General features: G+C 38.5%; 1 protein-coding gene across 3 annotated transcripts in view; it reads left to right on the top strand.

The window, feature by feature from the left end:
* SH3KBP1 (SH3 domain containing kinase binding protein 1) overlaps nt 1–18,504 on the top strand; it is a 215,375-nt gene that overhangs the window by 102,492 nt on the left and 94,379 nt on the right. For all 3 annotated transcript variants that reach the window (XM_050332555.1, XM_050332554.1, XM_050332556.1), the window contains 2 exons: nt 5,218–5,324; nt 14,872–14,995. In XM_050332555.1, coding sequence (XP_050188512.1) covers nt 5,218–5,324; nt 14,872–14,995 — 231 coding nt within the window. The remainder of the gene's footprint in view (nt 1–5,217; nt 5,325–14,871; nt 14,996–18,504) is intronic.

The raw sequence follows: 18,504 nt of genomic DNA, 5'->3' as shown, positions 1-18,504 counted from the left end.
GAGAGGGAGAGCAGTGAGACAACCATGAACTAATGGAGATAAATGCAGACTTTCATTGAGTTTTCTCTACAGTAATAAAATAACTTTATGGATTGGAAGGGGGAAGGATTCATACAGTTGTATTATTAACATCAAGAATTGTGTTTATTTCTTACTCTCTTAGCAATGTCAAAACTATTCTCCAAAGAGTCACACAGTATTTATTATTAAATAGGATGGCAACTACCATCTGTCACATTAGGCAACATCAGCACATCAGTTGCTACTTGATGTTAGAAATCATAGTGGGAATGTTATTTTTAGGGAAAATAGCCAGCTTTTCTTGACAATGAGAGAAGCACTCAGGATGGAAGGTATTTATTATATTTATTTTGAATGCAGCTGTGTAAAGTTGTCAGTGTAGGACCATTTTAGTTTAGATGGTGAAGAATGAGCAGTCATCTGTAGGTGGAAAAAGAGCTAATTTGAGTGAGTTTGGTTATATTGCATTAAGGTATTAATTTTGACGTTCAAAAAGCTGCCACTCATGCAGGATTGCAGTGGATGTGAAAAATATTGTCAGAAAGCCAAAATCAGTGGATTCCCTTCTCCTTTCTTTCTCTAGTTTCAATTAATAGATTAGGAAAAAAAAATCTATAACTTTATTATCACTGTTTTCCCTAGAGCAGGATTATCAAGAAATGTTGCAGAACAAAAAACAGACTCACTATAAGATCTATTTCTGTAATTTAATTTCAGATTAAGGCCATGCTTGGAAAGGATTTACACAAACCATTTTGAGTATGTATTGAGTGTGTATTGAGTGTGTTTAACAGTTAAGAGAAATAGCATAAGAGAAACTATGTTTACTTGTGTGGAGTGTGTGTGTATATATGTTTGTGTGGGTACAAATTGCATGGTTTATACACTGCACATCTTCTAGAGAAGAGAGAATAGTCAGTGAATCTTGTGTTTTGAATAATTTCTCTCTTCCTACCTTCTGGTCCTTCATCACATTCCAACAGAGTCATGATTCGTATCAGAAAGTTATCCTTCAGTGAACAAAGGCTAAGCAGCAACTTATTTTAGGGTCATTCTCTCATCTCATACAACAATCATAGAATCAGATGGGTTGGAAAGGACCTCTGAGATCATCAAGTCCAACCCTTTATCCAACACCACCAGAGTTACTAGACTATGGCACCAAGTGCCACATCCAGTCTCTTCTTAAATACCTCCAGGGACTGAGAATCCACCACATCCCTGGGCAGCCCATTCCAATACCTGATTACTCTCTCTGTAAAGAATTTCTTCCTAACATCTAACCTAAACCTCCCCTGGCAGAGCTTGAGACCATACCCTCTTGTCTTACTCATAGTTGCCTGGGAGAAGAGACCAATCCCCACCTGGCTACAACCTCCTTTCAGGTAGTTGTAGAGAGTGATGAAGTCACTCCTGAGCCTCCTCTTCTCCAGGCTAAACAACCCCAGTTCTCTCAGCCTCTCTTCATAGGGCTTATGTTCAAGTCCCTTCACCAGCTAACTATAATTACATGTAAGCCAACAGATCTGGCAAAAACAGACTCTGGAACAGGGTATTTTCAGTCATGTGTCTGAAAACTGTGATGGTAGAAGGGTCAAAGCTATGGATTCAAACCACTCTTCAGTAGTGCATCCAAAGATGGACCCTCATATCAGCTTCTCATGGAAGCCTAGACATCCAAGCTGGAAGAGAAAGATAACTGGTGACATCATTTGCAGTTCCAAAATTAGCCTGTCTTAACTCCACTAACCCCATGGCAATGATTTTCCTTCTATTTTCTTTAATCTAATATTAGTGTATAAATACACATCTTACAAATATATGTGTATACACAGAAATAATACATACAATACATAAACATATCTCCGTGTGTGTGTGTGTATGGAAGTTCCTGTCTGGTGCAGCAGGTGGATCTCCTCTGTGGATGCCCCACCTCCACAGGTGCCTTGGCATAACAGGTGTAAGGCTCTGCAAGTGGAACCAAACAGCAGGGGAGATGGTTTATCTGGCATAAAGATGGCACCAGGGTTAAGTCAGGCTATGCCCTGTGTCAAAACTGTTTCCATAAAACCAAAAAGACAGGTCGTTGTCTTAGGAGACTGTCTCCTGAAGGCAACAGCAGGCCTCTTGTGCCAACTGGGCTCTCTTCCTTGGGAAGCCTGCAGCCTCCCTGGGGCCTGGCTTGAAGGTGTGGAAAGAAAAGTTCCTACCCTGGTACAGCCCTCAGATTATTGTTCATTATTCATTTCTCAGGTAGGCACTGATAAAGTTGCAACTGCAAGCCCGAGGGCAATCAGGAGATTGATTCTTCAGGGCCTCGGGACTACTGCTTAAGGGAATCAGGAACACAAGTAGCATTCTTCTCTGTCCTTCCAGTCAGAGGGAACGAGGAGGGAAGAAGATGACACATAAGCCAGCAGATCAATACCTGGCTCCCAGCCTGGTGTCACGGGCAGAATTTTGGGTTTTTTCCTCATGTGTCGGTTTACACAACAGCAGGTCTGTTGGCAACAGGGGGAACAGAATCTTTGCACAGGAATTAGCAGAGCTCATTGGAAGAGCTTTAAACTAGGTTTGAAGGCAGAAAAGGATAAGATCAGGGTCGGTAGAGATAAGTCCAAGGCCAGTGTTTGAGGGATGGTGTGCAAGCGAGGTCCTTTTGTCTGCTGTCTCATTGATGTTAGGGGTTGAAGAGCCATGCAGCAGCAAAGATACAAGACCAGGGCCACTGTCACTTTAGAAACCACAGAAGCACCTGAGAACAGTCCTATAGGAATTGAGGGTTCTCCCCCCAAAAAGTTGTTTGTATCAATAGCACAACTAAAGTGCATCCACACCAACACATGCAGCATGGGCAATCAACAGGAGAAGCAGGAAGCCATTGTGGAGCAGGAAAATGAATGACACAGCTGCCATCACTGAAACGTGGTGGGATGACTCACACCCAAAGTGCTGCAATGGATGAATATAAATCCTTCAGGAGGGACAGGCAAGGAGAGGCAGTGGGGTAGCTGTGTTGCATTAGGAGTGTTTTGATTGTCTGGAGCTTAATGATGGTGACAGTAGGGTTGAGTGTTTATGGGTAAGAGTCAAGGGGAAGGCCAACAAGGCAGATATCCTGGTGGGAGTCTGTTATAGACCACCCAACCAGGATGAAGAGGCAAATGAAATATTCCGTAAGTGCATGGAACAAGTCTCACAATCACTGGCCCTTGTTCTCATAGGGGTCTTCAGCTTACCAGATGTCTGCTGGAAATACAGCACAGCAGAGACAAAAGAGTCAAGGACAGTCCAGGAGGTTCCCAGAGCGTTTGGCAGGTGACCTGACACAGTTGGTGAGGGAGCCAACTAGGGAGAGCACTCTGCTGGACCTGTTGTTTGTGAACAGAGAAGGGTTGGTGCATGATGTGATGGTTGGAGGTTGTCTTGAGCAAAGTGATCACAAAATAATAAGAGTTTTCAATTTTTGGAGAAGTAAGGAGGGGGGTCAGCAGAACGGCACCCTTGGAGTTCTGGAGTGCAGACTTTGGCCTATTTAGAGGACTGGTTGACAGAGTCCCCTGGGAGCAGTCCTGAAGGGCAAAGGAATCCAGGAAGGCTGGACATTTTCTTCTTCAAGAAGGAAATCTTAATGGTGCAGGAGCAGGCCATCTCCTTGTGCTAAAAGATGAGCCAGTGAGAAAGACAACCAGCCTGGCTGAACAGAGACCTCTGACTGGAACTCAGGTTAAAAAGGAGAGTTTATGACCTTTGGAAAATGGGGCAGGATTCTCAGGAGGTTATGCAGGTAGAAAATGAGAAGGGCCAAAACCCAGCTAGAACTTAATCTGGCCCCTGCTGTAAAAGGCAATAAAAAGGTTTCTATAAATGCATTAACAACCAAAGGGCTAAGGAGATTCTCCATTCTTTGTTGGATGTGGGGAAAACAGTGTCAAAGGATGAGGAGAAGGGAGGTATTACGTGTCGTCTTTGTCTCAGTCTTTAATAGTTGTACTCCATGTACCCATCCCTCTGAGTTAGAAGAAAAGGATGGGGAGCAGAGTGAAGGTCCTGTAATCCAAGGGGAAAAGGTCAGTGATCTGCTACACCACTTATTTACATACAAGTCTGTGGGGCTGGTGGGATCCACCCAAGGCTAATGATCGTACTGGACAGCAGTGGGGCCGCATCTCAAATCCTGTGTTCAGTTTTGGGCCCCTCCCTGCAAGAAAGACACTGAGGCACTGGATCATGTCCAGAGAAGGATAACAGAGCTGCTCAAGAGTCTGGAGCACATGTCTTAGGAGAAGCGGATGAAGGAGCTGGGTTTGTTTAAAAGGGCCTCTCTCTGCAACTGCCTGAAAGGAGTTTGTAGCCAGGTGGGGGGTCAGTCTCTTCTGCCAGATAACAAGTGACAGGATGAGAGGAAATGCCAGGGGAGGTTCAGATTTGGATATCAGGAAAAATTTCTTCACAGTAGTGTTTGTCAAGCATTGGAACAGGCTGCCCAAGGAAGTGGTGGAGTCATCATCCCTGGAGGTATTTAAAAGATGTAGATGTGGAATTTAGGGATATGGTTTAGTGGTGGACTTGGCAGAGCTGTGTTAACTCAACAGTCTGGTACTCAACAATCTTAAAGGTCTTTTCCAACCTAAATGGTTCTATGAAAAGAAAAAGTATAAAAATGGTTAGTGAGGCATTTGTACACCTGTGAAATATTTGTGGACAAAATGATACAGCTGAGAGCTTATTTCCTTATATGCAAAAGCCACAAGGCTTTGGATCCCTTTCCCATCCCTCCAGTTTGCCTACAGCATGTGTATAGAGCATTAGCCTAGAAGAGAAATTGGAGTAAATACACCTGGAAAGATCCTTTGGGTAAAGTTTGTCCATCCTGTCACTAGGAAGCACAATTAGTTAAATTTTGGCTCTTGAATAATACTACAGAAGGGAAAAAAATCCACACAATTTATTTGCATTTATTAATTGCATTGAATTATAGAAATAGTTGAAAAAATAATATGCACCAGAAATCTTTTCTCCACCCTCTTTTTGTAAGTTACTTCTAGACAGATAGTCTAAGCATTGCAAGCATTCAGATTCTGATAAGAATGCTCAAAGAATCATGTTTCATCTCTCATAATTTCCTCTGGCATGTGTTTGACATGGAATTCTGTTTTCATGTTACTATTTTCCTGTTTCTTTCATTTTCGTCAGGAGAGAGAAACAGAAGAAGGAGATGTCAGGTGGCTTTCAGTTATATGCCTCAAAATGAAGATGAACTGGAATTAAAAGTTGGTGACATCATTGAAGTTGTGGGAGAGGTGAGCATATCTTTGGTTAACTATACACACGTGCGGTGCTGACATACCTTGTGCATGCTAAGCTCTTCAATACAGTATGTTTTAAGAAATAGTTTAAACCAGACATTTTTCTTTTCTGGTATACTGACCTGTCTGGTATGGATTACTGTTGGGCATGAGGGGATGTTGTTGATTTTTAAGGATTTTGTGACTTTTTTTCCTTATAGCACTTTTGCTGTTTCCTCTCAATCAGTTGGTGCTTCAGAGTTCTGTTCAGGGAAAGAGCTCCAAGTTTTTCTACAGAGCTCTTGACTTTGTATCTCTGAAGAACCAAAGATTGTATCAGAAGAAGCTTTTCACAGTTTTAGTAAACCAGTCACAGGGCAAATTACCTTTGCAAAGTTAAACACATTTAAGAAATTTACTTGAATCTCCAGTGGAGTTCACCTTTTGTCATCTTTGCCAGCAAACTTTAAGAATTTCATTTCAGTCTAATCAGTTTAAAAAAACCCTAAAACCAAGCAAAAAAACCCTGAACAAAACATTTGAGACTTGAGATTCACTTATTTTGGGTGCAGATAGATGTGGAAAACTTCAGATGGACTGGGGACAAATTACAAAAGCTTTGACAGAGATACAGAAATTTTCTTTGTGTGGGTAAATCTGTTTGCAGTATCAAGGAATGGTGTTCGCTCCCAATACCTTCAGTGTTCCATTAGAGATTTTACAAATATCTTTTTGAGTTTAATAGCACAAAGAACCAAAGTCAAAATGATAACATGCACTCTTCAACTAGAATGTATTCAGACTCATATATGCTTTAAAAAGATCAAAGACCTTAGTCTGCTCAAGTAGCTAATAAAAGGTGTGTTTCAGCTTGTATCGTTTATTTGTATTGTAAGATTTTTTCCTCCCTTGTGACTCAGCAGTTAGTACGTCAACATTTATTTTCTTGTCAACGATATACGCTTAATTTACTTTTTCCTACATCTGTCCCTTAAAAAATCAGTTCTAAAAGAATATAAATTCTACAATCTACATGACATCCAGCATTTTCTTATGAGAGATTAAATTCTCACTTCTGAATGTTAGAAGCTTAATGATCACCGGTTTTGCTTTAACCTGGCTGTGCACGCCAGCTCTGCACATCATTTTTCCTGGAATCAGACATGATGTGCCACTTAAATAACCTTATTCTGCCTGTGAACGGTTTTATAATGGGGGAATTCAAGGTTGTAAGATATTTAAGAGCATATTTTGAAGATAATGTAAACTTGATATTATAACACGTTTCACGGCATCACATAAGCTGTTTTCATTGGGCAATTTGAGGTATATTTGACCTCACATGGCCACAGACATATTTCTTGAAACTTCTAAGTCTATGTCTTTCCAGGGTAAATTGATGGAATGAAACTCTTTCCCAGCATCCAGCCAACAAACTAACCCTACCGAATGAACAAATAATTACTGAGTAATTAAATAATTTAGATGAGACACTAGGCTTCTCTTAACAAAATGCAGCTCTTGTCTTTTCTAAATTTGAGCAACTTAATTATAAATTACAGATTCATTTATATCCAAATGAGACTGAAATTAGTTGCATTAAAATTGCAAAATGTAGAACTATGAAAGTGAAACATTCCATCTACTTGCATATGTGTTCTTATAGTTACGGGCATGTTTTTTGAAACCCACTTGGATTGCTGATTACAGACTTCCTAGTCTTAAACTCAGATTTGTACCCTGAGTTGCTACTGTTGAGGAAAACATTGACAACTTTCTTATTTTAAGGTTTAAGAAAATATATTGTCTAGGACTGCTTTTTTGATTTGCAGATATAAAGAATGTCATGATGGAATTAGTTTTACTGTAGTGTGGAACAGGACTGCTGGTGGATAGCTTGAATGCTGGTCATAAGTAAATGCTGAAGAGCAGCTGAGAGAGGTGAGGCTGTGCCCACTTTGACCTTATAAAATATCCTGTTCTGTCAGCTACTGAAACAGAAGGTCAGCTTCGGGCTTCATCTAGTGCATTCATGCGTTTTAGAGCATTGTCCGACTTTTGGATGGAACTAGATTGGCTGGTGGGAGAGGGAAAATAGGAATCTAGAGAAGAAATTCTCAGTGCCTTGGGAAGTGTTATTGTGGGACCTTTATTTTCTGTCGTGATTGATACCAATCATGTTTGATGTCAAAAACTTATTGTTATTACTTCCTCCTCTTATCATAGCAGTGTCAATTCCTCGAGAAAGTAGGGCAGAATATTTATTTTGAAACAGGAACTTTATTTTATGCAAGAAGTTGCACCAACCAATGTGCTGATTTCACTTTTTACCCTTCTGCTTTTAGGTAATGCTGCACAAAGAGTCATTGAAATAGGATTCACAGTGTTAATGTCATTATACAATTGAAAAATATTATTCCCTCAGTTGTGAGAACTGAGGTGTTTTGTGTTGTTTCGTTTTGTTTTGTTTTTACAAGGGCCAAAATCATGCTGTGTTATTGTCCAAAAAAAAATCCAGAACGGTAGCAAAAAACTCTCCCACATAGGCAACAATTTGAGACAATTCTTGTAAAATATGAATTTTGTTCATCATTACTCAAGATTAAAAACTGGATGACATCTTCAGCATTATTTACAGTGGTTCAGTATGTAATTGGAACATTAATGCTCATTTACTTTCCATTTCCAGTTGCTCCTTTCCCTTACCTCATCTTTTTATTTATGAGTAGGTTTCAGATTCCCATAGATAGTATATTATTGCCTCCTTCTAAGAAAGTTGCATCAGTTGAATTAATTAGTTTTAAATTGACTTAGATTAATATTTTCAAATGTGTATGGATTTCTGCTTAGTTGAAAATAAATTGATTCCTAACTGACTTAAGGCAAACTGAACCTGGTATTGTTTAGGTCAAATACTGTCTATGTATCTTAATGTGGGTATTGAGCAAAAAAAAAGTCTTAAAATGTTGCTTGTGGTTGACAACTCATTAAACTTAAGCTGTTGCAAAGAAAAGTTAATGGAGTTTTATCCTTAAAGAATTGTGTTCTGCTCTTCCTCAAAGCCACTCGAGTTCACTGCCTCCAGCACAGGGTTGACAGAAGGGAACACAAGTGTCAGGTGCCTTCTACAGTGTCCAAGTGTGTTTCCCCAGACTCCCAGTGAAAACAGGTTACACTGACATCACATGGTGATGTGCTGAGGATGACGATGTCTTCCCTTCTCCCACCTCTGCTTCAGAGTGTGGAGGTGTAGTAGCATCTAAAGCTGCCCAGATCCTTCTTCCTGATGCCAACAGATTGGATGTGATACTTTTGAAAGGGTTTTTATGTCTGTAGTGGTGGTAGATAACACTGGAAATTCCTATTCTGGCAGAAGTGGTCTGGGGCTGTAGAGTGGATTGAAACAGTAGCAAGTGTGAGTTGTTGTCAGATGGATGTCCTTGGAGGCTGTATATGTTAAGAGTTCACTTCCTTTCTATTTGTCCTAAATAGTTAGAAATTAATTATGTTAAGATCAGATGTTCAACACAATAGATAAAATGCTTGTTGTTCAAATAGAGGTTTCCATAACTACAGAGACACTGATACCCATGAGACATTAATTAACAGACTTAAATTAAAAGTACATTTAAAACTTAACAAGGGAAGCATTTTCATCATTGTTTGCGTTCACGTTTATTGTGTGATTGATAGCTTTTTGCTTGTCATTTCCCTACCTCATTAGCTATAACTCTAATTAAAGTTGTCCCAAAATACAACTGTAACTAATTGTCTTATTAAATGCAGATATCTGAATTCCAATTATATTTCACCCATAGACTTTCATGGGATGCCAGATAATTAACCTGCAGCATCAGAGTGAGGACATATTGCACGTCATTCAGCAGTTCTGAGCCTGCTTTCATTTGGGATCAGTCTGTCATTGTGCTGCTTATGTGCCTTTTGGCCTCGTCCTGCTGAGAAGTCAGCTTTTTGGCAGTGGGTAGTGCATGAAGTTAAGCTCACATCTTTGACTGAGACATTCTGTAATACCACTGAGCTTATTCTTAAACTTATAGGTAACGTTGCCATATATTACATGATCAAATCCTATCTGTAGCTCATTTGAAATTATAAAAATACAGACTGAATTTTCACAAATCGATTGCTTCTTATGGGCAGGATTGGTGGATGCGTTTTTTTGTTCTTACGGCAACATAAAGTGGTGCAACCCATGTCCAAGAACAGGATAAACTGGGGATTGAGCTGGAGTTTTCTTACAGTGACCTATTTTGGCAGCTATAGTCTTGAAAGGAGAATGAATATTTAACCGTAGCGAGGGGATGGTCTGTGCCACAACTGCAGAGCTGTACAGTATGCAAGAAAACAACTGGGAATGAATGCTGGGGTTTCACATCTCTCAGTTACTTTTCTGTGGAATGCTGTGACTTTTGTGACTACTTCTTGTTTGGTTAATTCATGTGGTAGGAGGCTTTTTTAGGGGAAATAAGGGTGCAAATACTGATGAGTCTGTATAGGCATAGGGTCATCCCAGTTCTGTGTGATTGCTTTCACTGCCCTTCAGTGTCTTTTTTAGAAGAGGATGTTAAAAAACTTAATAAAACCATGAATGACCACAAACAAACAAAAATTCCCCAAGCACATTTTGACATTGTAAAATAAAGAACTCTGAAGCTGAAAAGATTCCCTAAAACAAGGTACTTGTGCAGTTTGTACCCGAATTATCAAACAGAGTGCTGTAGCAAGAGTCCCAAGGGATGGTTGGTGTCTCATGGGTACAGCTCCTCTGAATGCACTCCCAGAATAAGCCATCAAGTGGCACTGTAGGCACCGTCTTCTGTTGAGGTCTTGTGTCCAAAATTTATTTTCCCATTGGCAGTGAATGTGATTTGTTTATTTTGCCTCTTGGGAATCTATGTTTTTAATTTCCTTTCAACATATGATTGCTTTTGTCCTTTGAGCTCAAGATTTTCCGTTAGAATTTATAAACTAAAGGAGTTTTTTCCTTTGCTTTCTGTGCTCTAGTTCTCTCAAAGCAAAAGAAAATTTGTTGACCTTGGGCTTCTCTCCTTCCTGTTGCCTGCCTCTGGCATTGCTTTTGTTCCTGGGACTGTGTTTTGGTTTTAACAGCCCAGAAAAACTCTGTTACGATCCAGGGTGACTTCCTTCCATCTGAAACCTTTCCTGACTCAGAGCCTCCCTCATCTGCCCTAACTAAGCTGTAAAGTAATCTGACATCCCAATAGGCAAAGCTGCAGGTTTTAGAAAATCTTGTAGAATGAGCCAATGCGGGAATTTATTGGAAATACACTTTAGGTCAGTGATTCCCAGGAGCTGAACACTTTAATAATTTAACAACTTTAGCCCATTAATTATATAGCAAGGTGTAAGCAAGCAGCTGTGGCAGTCCCAGATACTCTGGCCAAGCAGCTGCTGGCAGTTGGCCTCAGCATTTCCTGCTGGTTTTGGGTATCCTGTCATGAGTTACAGGGATGGCCCCCCCATTCTCTCAAGAGAAGGTGCTTCTAAGGCTTGTAGCAGCAAAGGTTTGTTGCACTGCAGGTCAGGCTGACGTGTCTTTCTTTGAAGGGAGATGTTGCAGATTGTACTGGCAGTGAAGGGAAAACATGAAGACTGTAAAATATGAGATGTTCTCATTTTTGGATTATCTTAGTCTTGTAGTCCTAGTGACCTACTAAAGAGATTTTGTTTTCTTTGGTTGCTTTACAGTTACAGAATAAAACTCTATTCCTGGTCTGAAATAGAACTATTATATTTGCCTGAAGGCTTGAAATGCTATCTTTTTTTTTTTTTTTTTTTACTTTAAGCATGGAAATAGGCTGATTTCAATAAATTTTTGTTGCTTTCTAAGCAGCTTAATGTCCTAGCATCTGTATATTCTTAGGAGAACTTCATGTTTGTGTGTCTGAATGCCTCACTCATATAATTCTCTGATATTTTCCTGTCTGTCCACTTCTATGGTATCTTTTTTGAGTACTTAATTTATTATTTCTTATTTATATTATTACTTGTAAGTAAAATTAACAATTACAACCTCATACTGTCTTTGTAGTCTGGCTTGTTATTGTGTGCTGGGATCTCACAATTTGATTAAACATTTACCTTCTCACAACGTAAAACAGTATATTTCAAATTATTTTCATCTGTATTTGGTTTATGGTTTAGAAAAAGCTCATTTACATTAAAGAAGGCTCTGGTGGTTGAATAATTAAATTACAACGAAAGCACAAATATTCTTTCCTCATTGAAAATTTTAAAAAACTAAAGCCCAGTGATACTGGAAGGACATTTGAATGTTGCATAATTATTATATGGATTAAATCCCAAAGGCCAGGCTTCTTAATGGGGTGAATTTAGTCTCTAGAGCTGCTGAACCATTCTCTGATGGCATTGCTCATTTGTATCTCATTCAGTCACGCCCAGGTGTTAGGCTGCATATTGCATCTGTCCCTGCCCCATGCGTGGCATTGACTGAGTTGCAGTTGAGTGCATGTTGTTGTTACCTCCTAAATATATGGAGTAGAGTAACGAAGTATCTGCAGTCGTGTTCCTATATGTTGTTGCTCTGCAAATGTGCTGTGATGGTACTGGCAGCTTATGGGCTTGGCAAGATGAGGATGAGCCCTGCCTCTCCAAAAGGCAGCGAACAGATAAAACCCACTAAAAATACATCTTAAAAATATCTCTGGCTGTATCCACTTACATTTGGCAGATTGGAAAGATCCATCTTCTGACTTAAAAAAAAAACAAACCTTCCTTTTCAGGCTGATCTTACAGTTGGTGTGTAGAATATTATGAATCGTAGAACTTCTTATCCAGCGTAGGGACATGGATTGCTGAATGAAATCCTTCTCTTTTTAGATTGTTTGGTTCAGCACATGAATGCTGGCCATAAATCAGGACCTAGATGTATAAATTCTGAAAGCACTTTGTTACAATAGCATGGCAACAAATTTTATTGAGCTCGTGCCTCCAGACGGATTACCACCATGAATAATGGATTTTCATTTAAAAGGTTTTATTGACTGTGAATTATTGCAACTTTTCAAACCATATGGTAATGGACTGCCCCAGTTTGGGATAACTAAATCCTGGAGGTATTTTAGTGTCTTCTATTGCATGCATGTATCTCTAGCTGCTGTGTTTTGAGGCTTAAAGTTATGTACAGGTAGCTATGGTGTTTAAAAATAGTTAAAGCTTTTGATGCTTTTGATGAAAATTTCCTAATAAATCTTTGGGAGGCACAGTTTGACCTGAACCTCTGATGTCTTGCTAACATGATTCTGCATTTTCTTGTAGAAAAAAATCTGGGTTTGCTTTAGATTTTTTTCTGAAGTTGCAGAATTATTGAATGCAACATGGTATTATCAAGCAATTAATTTTTTCAGTCAGATGGAAAACTTACAATAAGCTAATGAATACTGTGAGTATATTCACATCCAGTTTAGATTTACCTGTTTAAAGATCTTTGTATATATGTATATTTCTATACACATACATGAGGATCCACACATCAACATGCCACGTGAAGAGCGCTGGTGTTAACTGTAAGGAAACTGTGAAGTGTTACCCTGGAAGAAGTAAGCAGGTGAAAATTACTTGAGGAAAAAATGAAACTGCATGATATTGGTCACATTACTTGTGTCAGATATTCTCAGCATCTTGCAAAGCAAGGATCGTGGGAACTGTGTAAATCCTCTGATTAATTTTCTGGTCAATCAGCTAATGCAGTTATGGTTTAATGTTTAGCTCTAGTTAATATAGCCATCTGGGAATACTGCATTAGAAAAATGGAAATATTTTATTGCTCAAAGAGTCTTGACCATTTTATGTATTTTCTATATTATGTATTTATGTATTTTCTATATTATGGGTATATAATATTTATATAATGTTGTATTTAGATATATAATTTGTACATATATATATATGTAGATATTTACCTACTGAATGTTGTGTGTCATGCAGTTGCAGTTTTCCATGTTGTTTCTTATTGGTCTGGAATGAAGAAAGGGAATATTACCTTTTAGAGACTTTAATACTATAATGTGAAAAACCTCCACCTCACTGAAGTGATTGAGCGATATGTATGTATTCCATCTTCTGAATTAACAGCAAGATAAGAAGAAGAGCAAGATAACTCCTAGAGTTGTGCTGGAGCTCACCAAGATTACTGGTGGATTGGAGGGGGGGGCAAATTTTGTCAGGGACAGGTACTGAGATTAAATGAAAGTCTGGTCTGAACTCCTTTTGAATTAAAGCAAAAATTCAACTCAAGACCAAAAGAAATTGAGGTTTTGTAGTAAAATTGGATGTGTGACTAAGTGTGAAAGAAATTCATACATTCCTCCATATCTTTGCGAAATATTTGGTTATATTATTAAGAGTTTTCTTTTCTAAGAACTCGAACTTTACACAGATAAATGATAGGAAGCAAACTTTTTTGCTGTAATAATTAACTAATTTCATTTAAAATGTGAGATTCTTTTTTTAACAGTAAATGTGAGCACCCTCAGCCTTTCTATTTCAGTTGACTTTCTATTTTCATAATTGTCGGGGGAGGGTAGGCAGGAAAGAGATGTGTCAAACTTCATTGGAGACTGATGTGTCACAGATTGACACTGTCCTCCCCTGTCATCTTATTTGGTGAAAGGACAGTGTCTGACAGATGAAAAATGTTTTCCTATCAAGGGTGTGTTTAGCTGATGCATATAATAAGTCGTTTTCTTGCTGTCCCATTATAACCTAAAGGCATCTGGTTTCTAAGAGCTGTCATTTCACTGCCTGACACCGCCATTCAGTGCTGAATGGGTTATACAGGAGGGAGTTTGTAATATTAAAGTGATATTTTCCTCTTGGGATTTGGCTAGATGGTGTCCCTCCTCCTTCTGACACCATCATTATTATGTATTTCAGTGCCTCTGTAAATCTAGAGTCAGATATTCATTAGCACTGTTCTTTGTTCTCTGCAGATTTCTTACATTAGCAAATTAATGAAGTAGCAACATTCTTAATTTTTAAAACACAGAACTTCAGATTTTGATGGGGAAAGCAGGAATATTCACATTATTTAAGATAGCTAGTTTAGATTCTCTGAGTAGCCTTTCATGGGTATTTCTCTTTCACCTTTGATTACTTAGGGAATTCAAACTCAGAATCTGCAAAACACATGCATTAAGATTGTCTTGAATAGTCATACAGTGTGCACAGAAAATTTAGTGATTGAATGGACAGCCATAAAAACTGAAATGTAGAGAAACCGTATGCTCTCTAGTTGTTCTTTTATCCTTTTATTTAATGCTCATCCATGCTCCTGACTGCTGCCAGCACTGCTGACATTTACAGATGGGCTCATGCATCACTTATCCAAAAAAAAAAGAGGTGTTCTGTTCTGGCTTGGAGCCTATGCCATGTACTCCTTACACCTGAAATTAATACAAACTCGTTCAGAGTCATTATTGTAATTTACTGAATGTATATAACATAATTCAGCAAAGTGTAGCTTATGTTAAACCCGCTTTTTTTTATTTTCTCGGTGCAGGTGGAAGAGGGCTGGTGGGAAGGAATACTCAATGGAAAGACTGGCATGTTTCCTTCCAACTTCATAAAGGAACTGTCTGATTCCGATGATGTTGGAATAGCACAGGAAGAGCAAGTAAAGTCAAGTAAGGAAAAAATTATTATTGATGTTTTGTATGTATGTCTGTGTCTTTACCCCTTAACACGTTGATAGGATAGCACATTCTTATCTCTTGCTTGGAAGTGGTTTTGAATGCCATTGTTCTTAATTTATGGTGAAAGGGTCAGATGATGATGATAAGTGTGTACTTGCAGAGTTGCAATATTGCCAGTGCTCCCTGAGCTGTGTTGAGACTCGCTGAACCGCAACAGACCAAAACAAGAGAAGGCAGTGATGAAAATTGGATTTGTATTTCAAAACTAATTACAAGGGACTTTGGACATGGAAAGTAACCAAACATTTACAAAGTGGCTGTGCTTATTTAAACGAGGGATTAAAGTGCCATGCCTTCTTTAATGACTCCAGTAGATTTAAGGATTCATAATTATTGGTGTGGGACATGCGGCACTTTTTCCCTCCAGGTGCTGAGCATGTTACTATCACCTCCGACACCCACTGCCCCAGCAGCCAAGGGGAAAAAGGCCAGAACTGGGACATGGACTTTGTTCTCTCATTTACAGTGGGCCAGTACTGCTGCAGGTGAAAAGCATGTTTGGTAACTAAGTTTGCAATAGTATAAGCATGGTAGCAGGTTATCCTATTTATAACTTCCCTTGGAGAATAACCTGAGCCAAAAGTGTGCTGTTACATGAAATGGAAAGTTGTTGGTCTTCATGTTTTTTATGTTCTTTAAGCAGATACTTTTTTTTGTTTCCTAATTCAGTGGTCAATTCTGAATCTTTAGTGAAAACGAAAGAAGTCGATTGTATTTGCATATTTCAGGCTAATTACACGATACTTGCCAAGGTCGTCCTATTTTCAGCACAGATCCATTGCTAAGTAATGTTCTTCTGAGATCTCTGAACAAGCAAAAGTCAAAGAACTATCAACAACATCTTTGTAAGCTTATCTCACTGAAATCTACCAAAGCCTTTGTAGTTCACACTGTCAGTAAGAGGTAGAAAATTGTAATACTTCCTTCTTTTTCCTCATCTTTCCAGTTGAGGCAAATGCATCAATCTTTATTCCATGCCACTGAAATAAGATCCTAAAAAACTTGACTTTTGCAATGATAAAAAATTTTTATATTGTTTTTGTAATGGAGCACCTGTTATGTGTGAATGGGCATTGGTGACCCAGTCTTGTAGTCAGTGCCGCTAAAGATATTTACACGTAACATTCCTTCAAACTGGAATGAAAATGTTTTTAAGTTGAAAATTTTAATGTGATGGGGCAAAGAGCATTACATGAAGATGCACTTTTCAGTGAGATTGCAAACTGCTTTCTATAACATGTGTATGCTATCCTGAATTATTTTCATTTTGAATACAGTGAGTCTTGGAAGAACTAATTGTGTAGATGTGGTTCCAGCTCTGGAGTCTGTAGTGTTTGGTACTAAATAAATGAACAAGGTAGGTGATATTGTTCAGGAAGAAATACCCCAGTTTTATCTACATGAATGAATGAATGTTCCATTATGAAGTAATATTTACTTTATAATAAGCATCTCTAAATTGGATTTTAACAAAATGTGAAGTGTGCCAGAGCAGCCACAAAGCATTAGTCTTGATGTCCATTATGGCACGTGCTTTCTTCAAACTCAGTTTTGTGTGCTGGTTCTGACTGTCAGTGGAATCCAAAGCTGTGATACTTGTATGGAGAAGATAGCAGTAACACAGGTATCGTTTTTGTGTCTTGAAATAAACTGAAGGTAACTGTAGTTGAGAAATAGGTTTTCTTCTTTCTTGTATTTAATTTAATTCTTTGGAGGTGCTTTATGGGTAAAGCATAAGATGATGTGTTATTAGGAGCTATTAGATACACCTATAAAAGAGAAGAACACTGTAAACCTCCTGAGAGAGAGACTGGGACTCTTGGAATTTTGAGATTATTATGGGGATTTTAATGCTTTTTAACTTATTTTTCTTCAAGTAAAACCATGGATTTAATAATTACATTTCCTTAGAAGAATTATGGGAACTATGCATCAACTCAGGTCTCTCTGTATGGTTTATGTAATTGATAGAGGTGTTGCTTCATGAGAGCACGTGGTGCTTCATGAGGCTCAGTTCAGATGCACTGACTGTCTGGATTTGAAAATCTCCCTAATGAGATTGCAAAAATTTCATCGAGTTTATACAACTGACTAGGAATGATAATCTCATTCCAAGTATCTGTGCTTATTCTGAAAACACAGTAAAATAAAAAATGAACAAGTAAACCCTGAAAGATTTGAGCATCGGGTTGGTATTACTGTTGAAATGATCTGGGTAACATCTCAAAAGGGTGTATATTCATGCCTCTAGATCATCTCCTTTCTCCGTGGATCACAAGACATAACAGCACTTCAAATCTTCAGTAACTCCTTTTTGTTTCTCTGGAAACTTTGTTTGAATACATCTGTATCACAGGATTGGAACAGAAATTCTAGATTATGGAGTTGGCACTCAGGTGTGAGGGGCTGTACCAACACATTGAACAAGAACCTTGGGCAGTCACTGAGGTTCTGCACAGCTCTTAGAGGAGCCTAGAAAGGGTTGGGATTTGGCTCTGCAATCTTGAGCAGCACCACTGAACTCATCAGCTCAGCTTGTAAAATGGCAGGTTTACAGTGAGACCTGGGAAAATAGCATGGGTTATGTAGAGAATGGGCACTGTGCAAACACAGGAATGTGTTTAAGTTAATAGTTAAATTTAATGCTTTGGTTAAATTTATTTAAACTTGATCTTTAAATCACATTTTATTGACCATCTCTAAAGAGCACTTTTGGAAGGGCCTATGTAATTTTTTGTGAAGTCGAAGTAAAAGAAATGTGGAAGAGAAAGATTATGTAAATTGGCTTTTTAGGAATAAGGTAAATAAAAACACATTTTTCTCTGCCCTTCTATTACAATCTACACCAGGCCAAATGGGAAGAATGTTGTTTGATTTTATTGGTCTTGTTTTGTTCATGTAAATTTTATGGCAGATCAGAGTAAATGGCCAGAAGGAATTATCTTGGTTTCTTTTCATGCTCTGCCACAAACCTCAGAAGTTTCTTCAGAGCAAAAATTTCCTATTGTGAAAATGCCTGGGGTGAGTTTTGGAAGTGCCCAAATATTTCTGAATCCTGACAGTGGGACTTAACTTTCCCGTTGACTTGGAAGGACTGGGAACCTGTGCCTTCCCTCAGACACAGGTGCTCAGCAGATTGGAAAGCAAGACTGCTACAAGATTGGCTTGTTTGATTTTAAAGTATTTATCCCAACTGTAAAGTGACTGCCAAATTTTTTTGTCTTCAAAGGCACATTTTGGGAAGTAAGTATGGACAGGATCAGGTACTCTTAGAGTAAACAGCAGTTCCTTGTTTTTTAAAGCATGCTCTTAAATTAAAATGTTGCTTTTCTTTGACCAACGCAGCATGAACAGGAAGTGTACATTATAATTTTATTACTAGATTAAATAGCTACATGAATTATAAGATTATTTTCTAGCTTTCTCAGAGATCTAGTATT

The sequence above is a fragment of the Myiozetetes cayanensis genome, unplaced genomic scaffold (genome assembly GCF_022539395.1).
Source record: "Myiozetetes cayanensis isolate MyiCay16 unplaced genomic scaffold, myiCay2020 scf5-8, whole genome shotgun sequence".
In the NCBI taxonomy this organism is placed as follows: Eukaryota; Metazoa; Chordata; class Aves; order Passeriformes; family Tyrannidae; genus Myiozetetes; species Myiozetetes cayanensis.
Note: the sequence above shows the minus strand (reverse complement) of the source record. Positions and strands in the feature narration are given on the sequence as shown.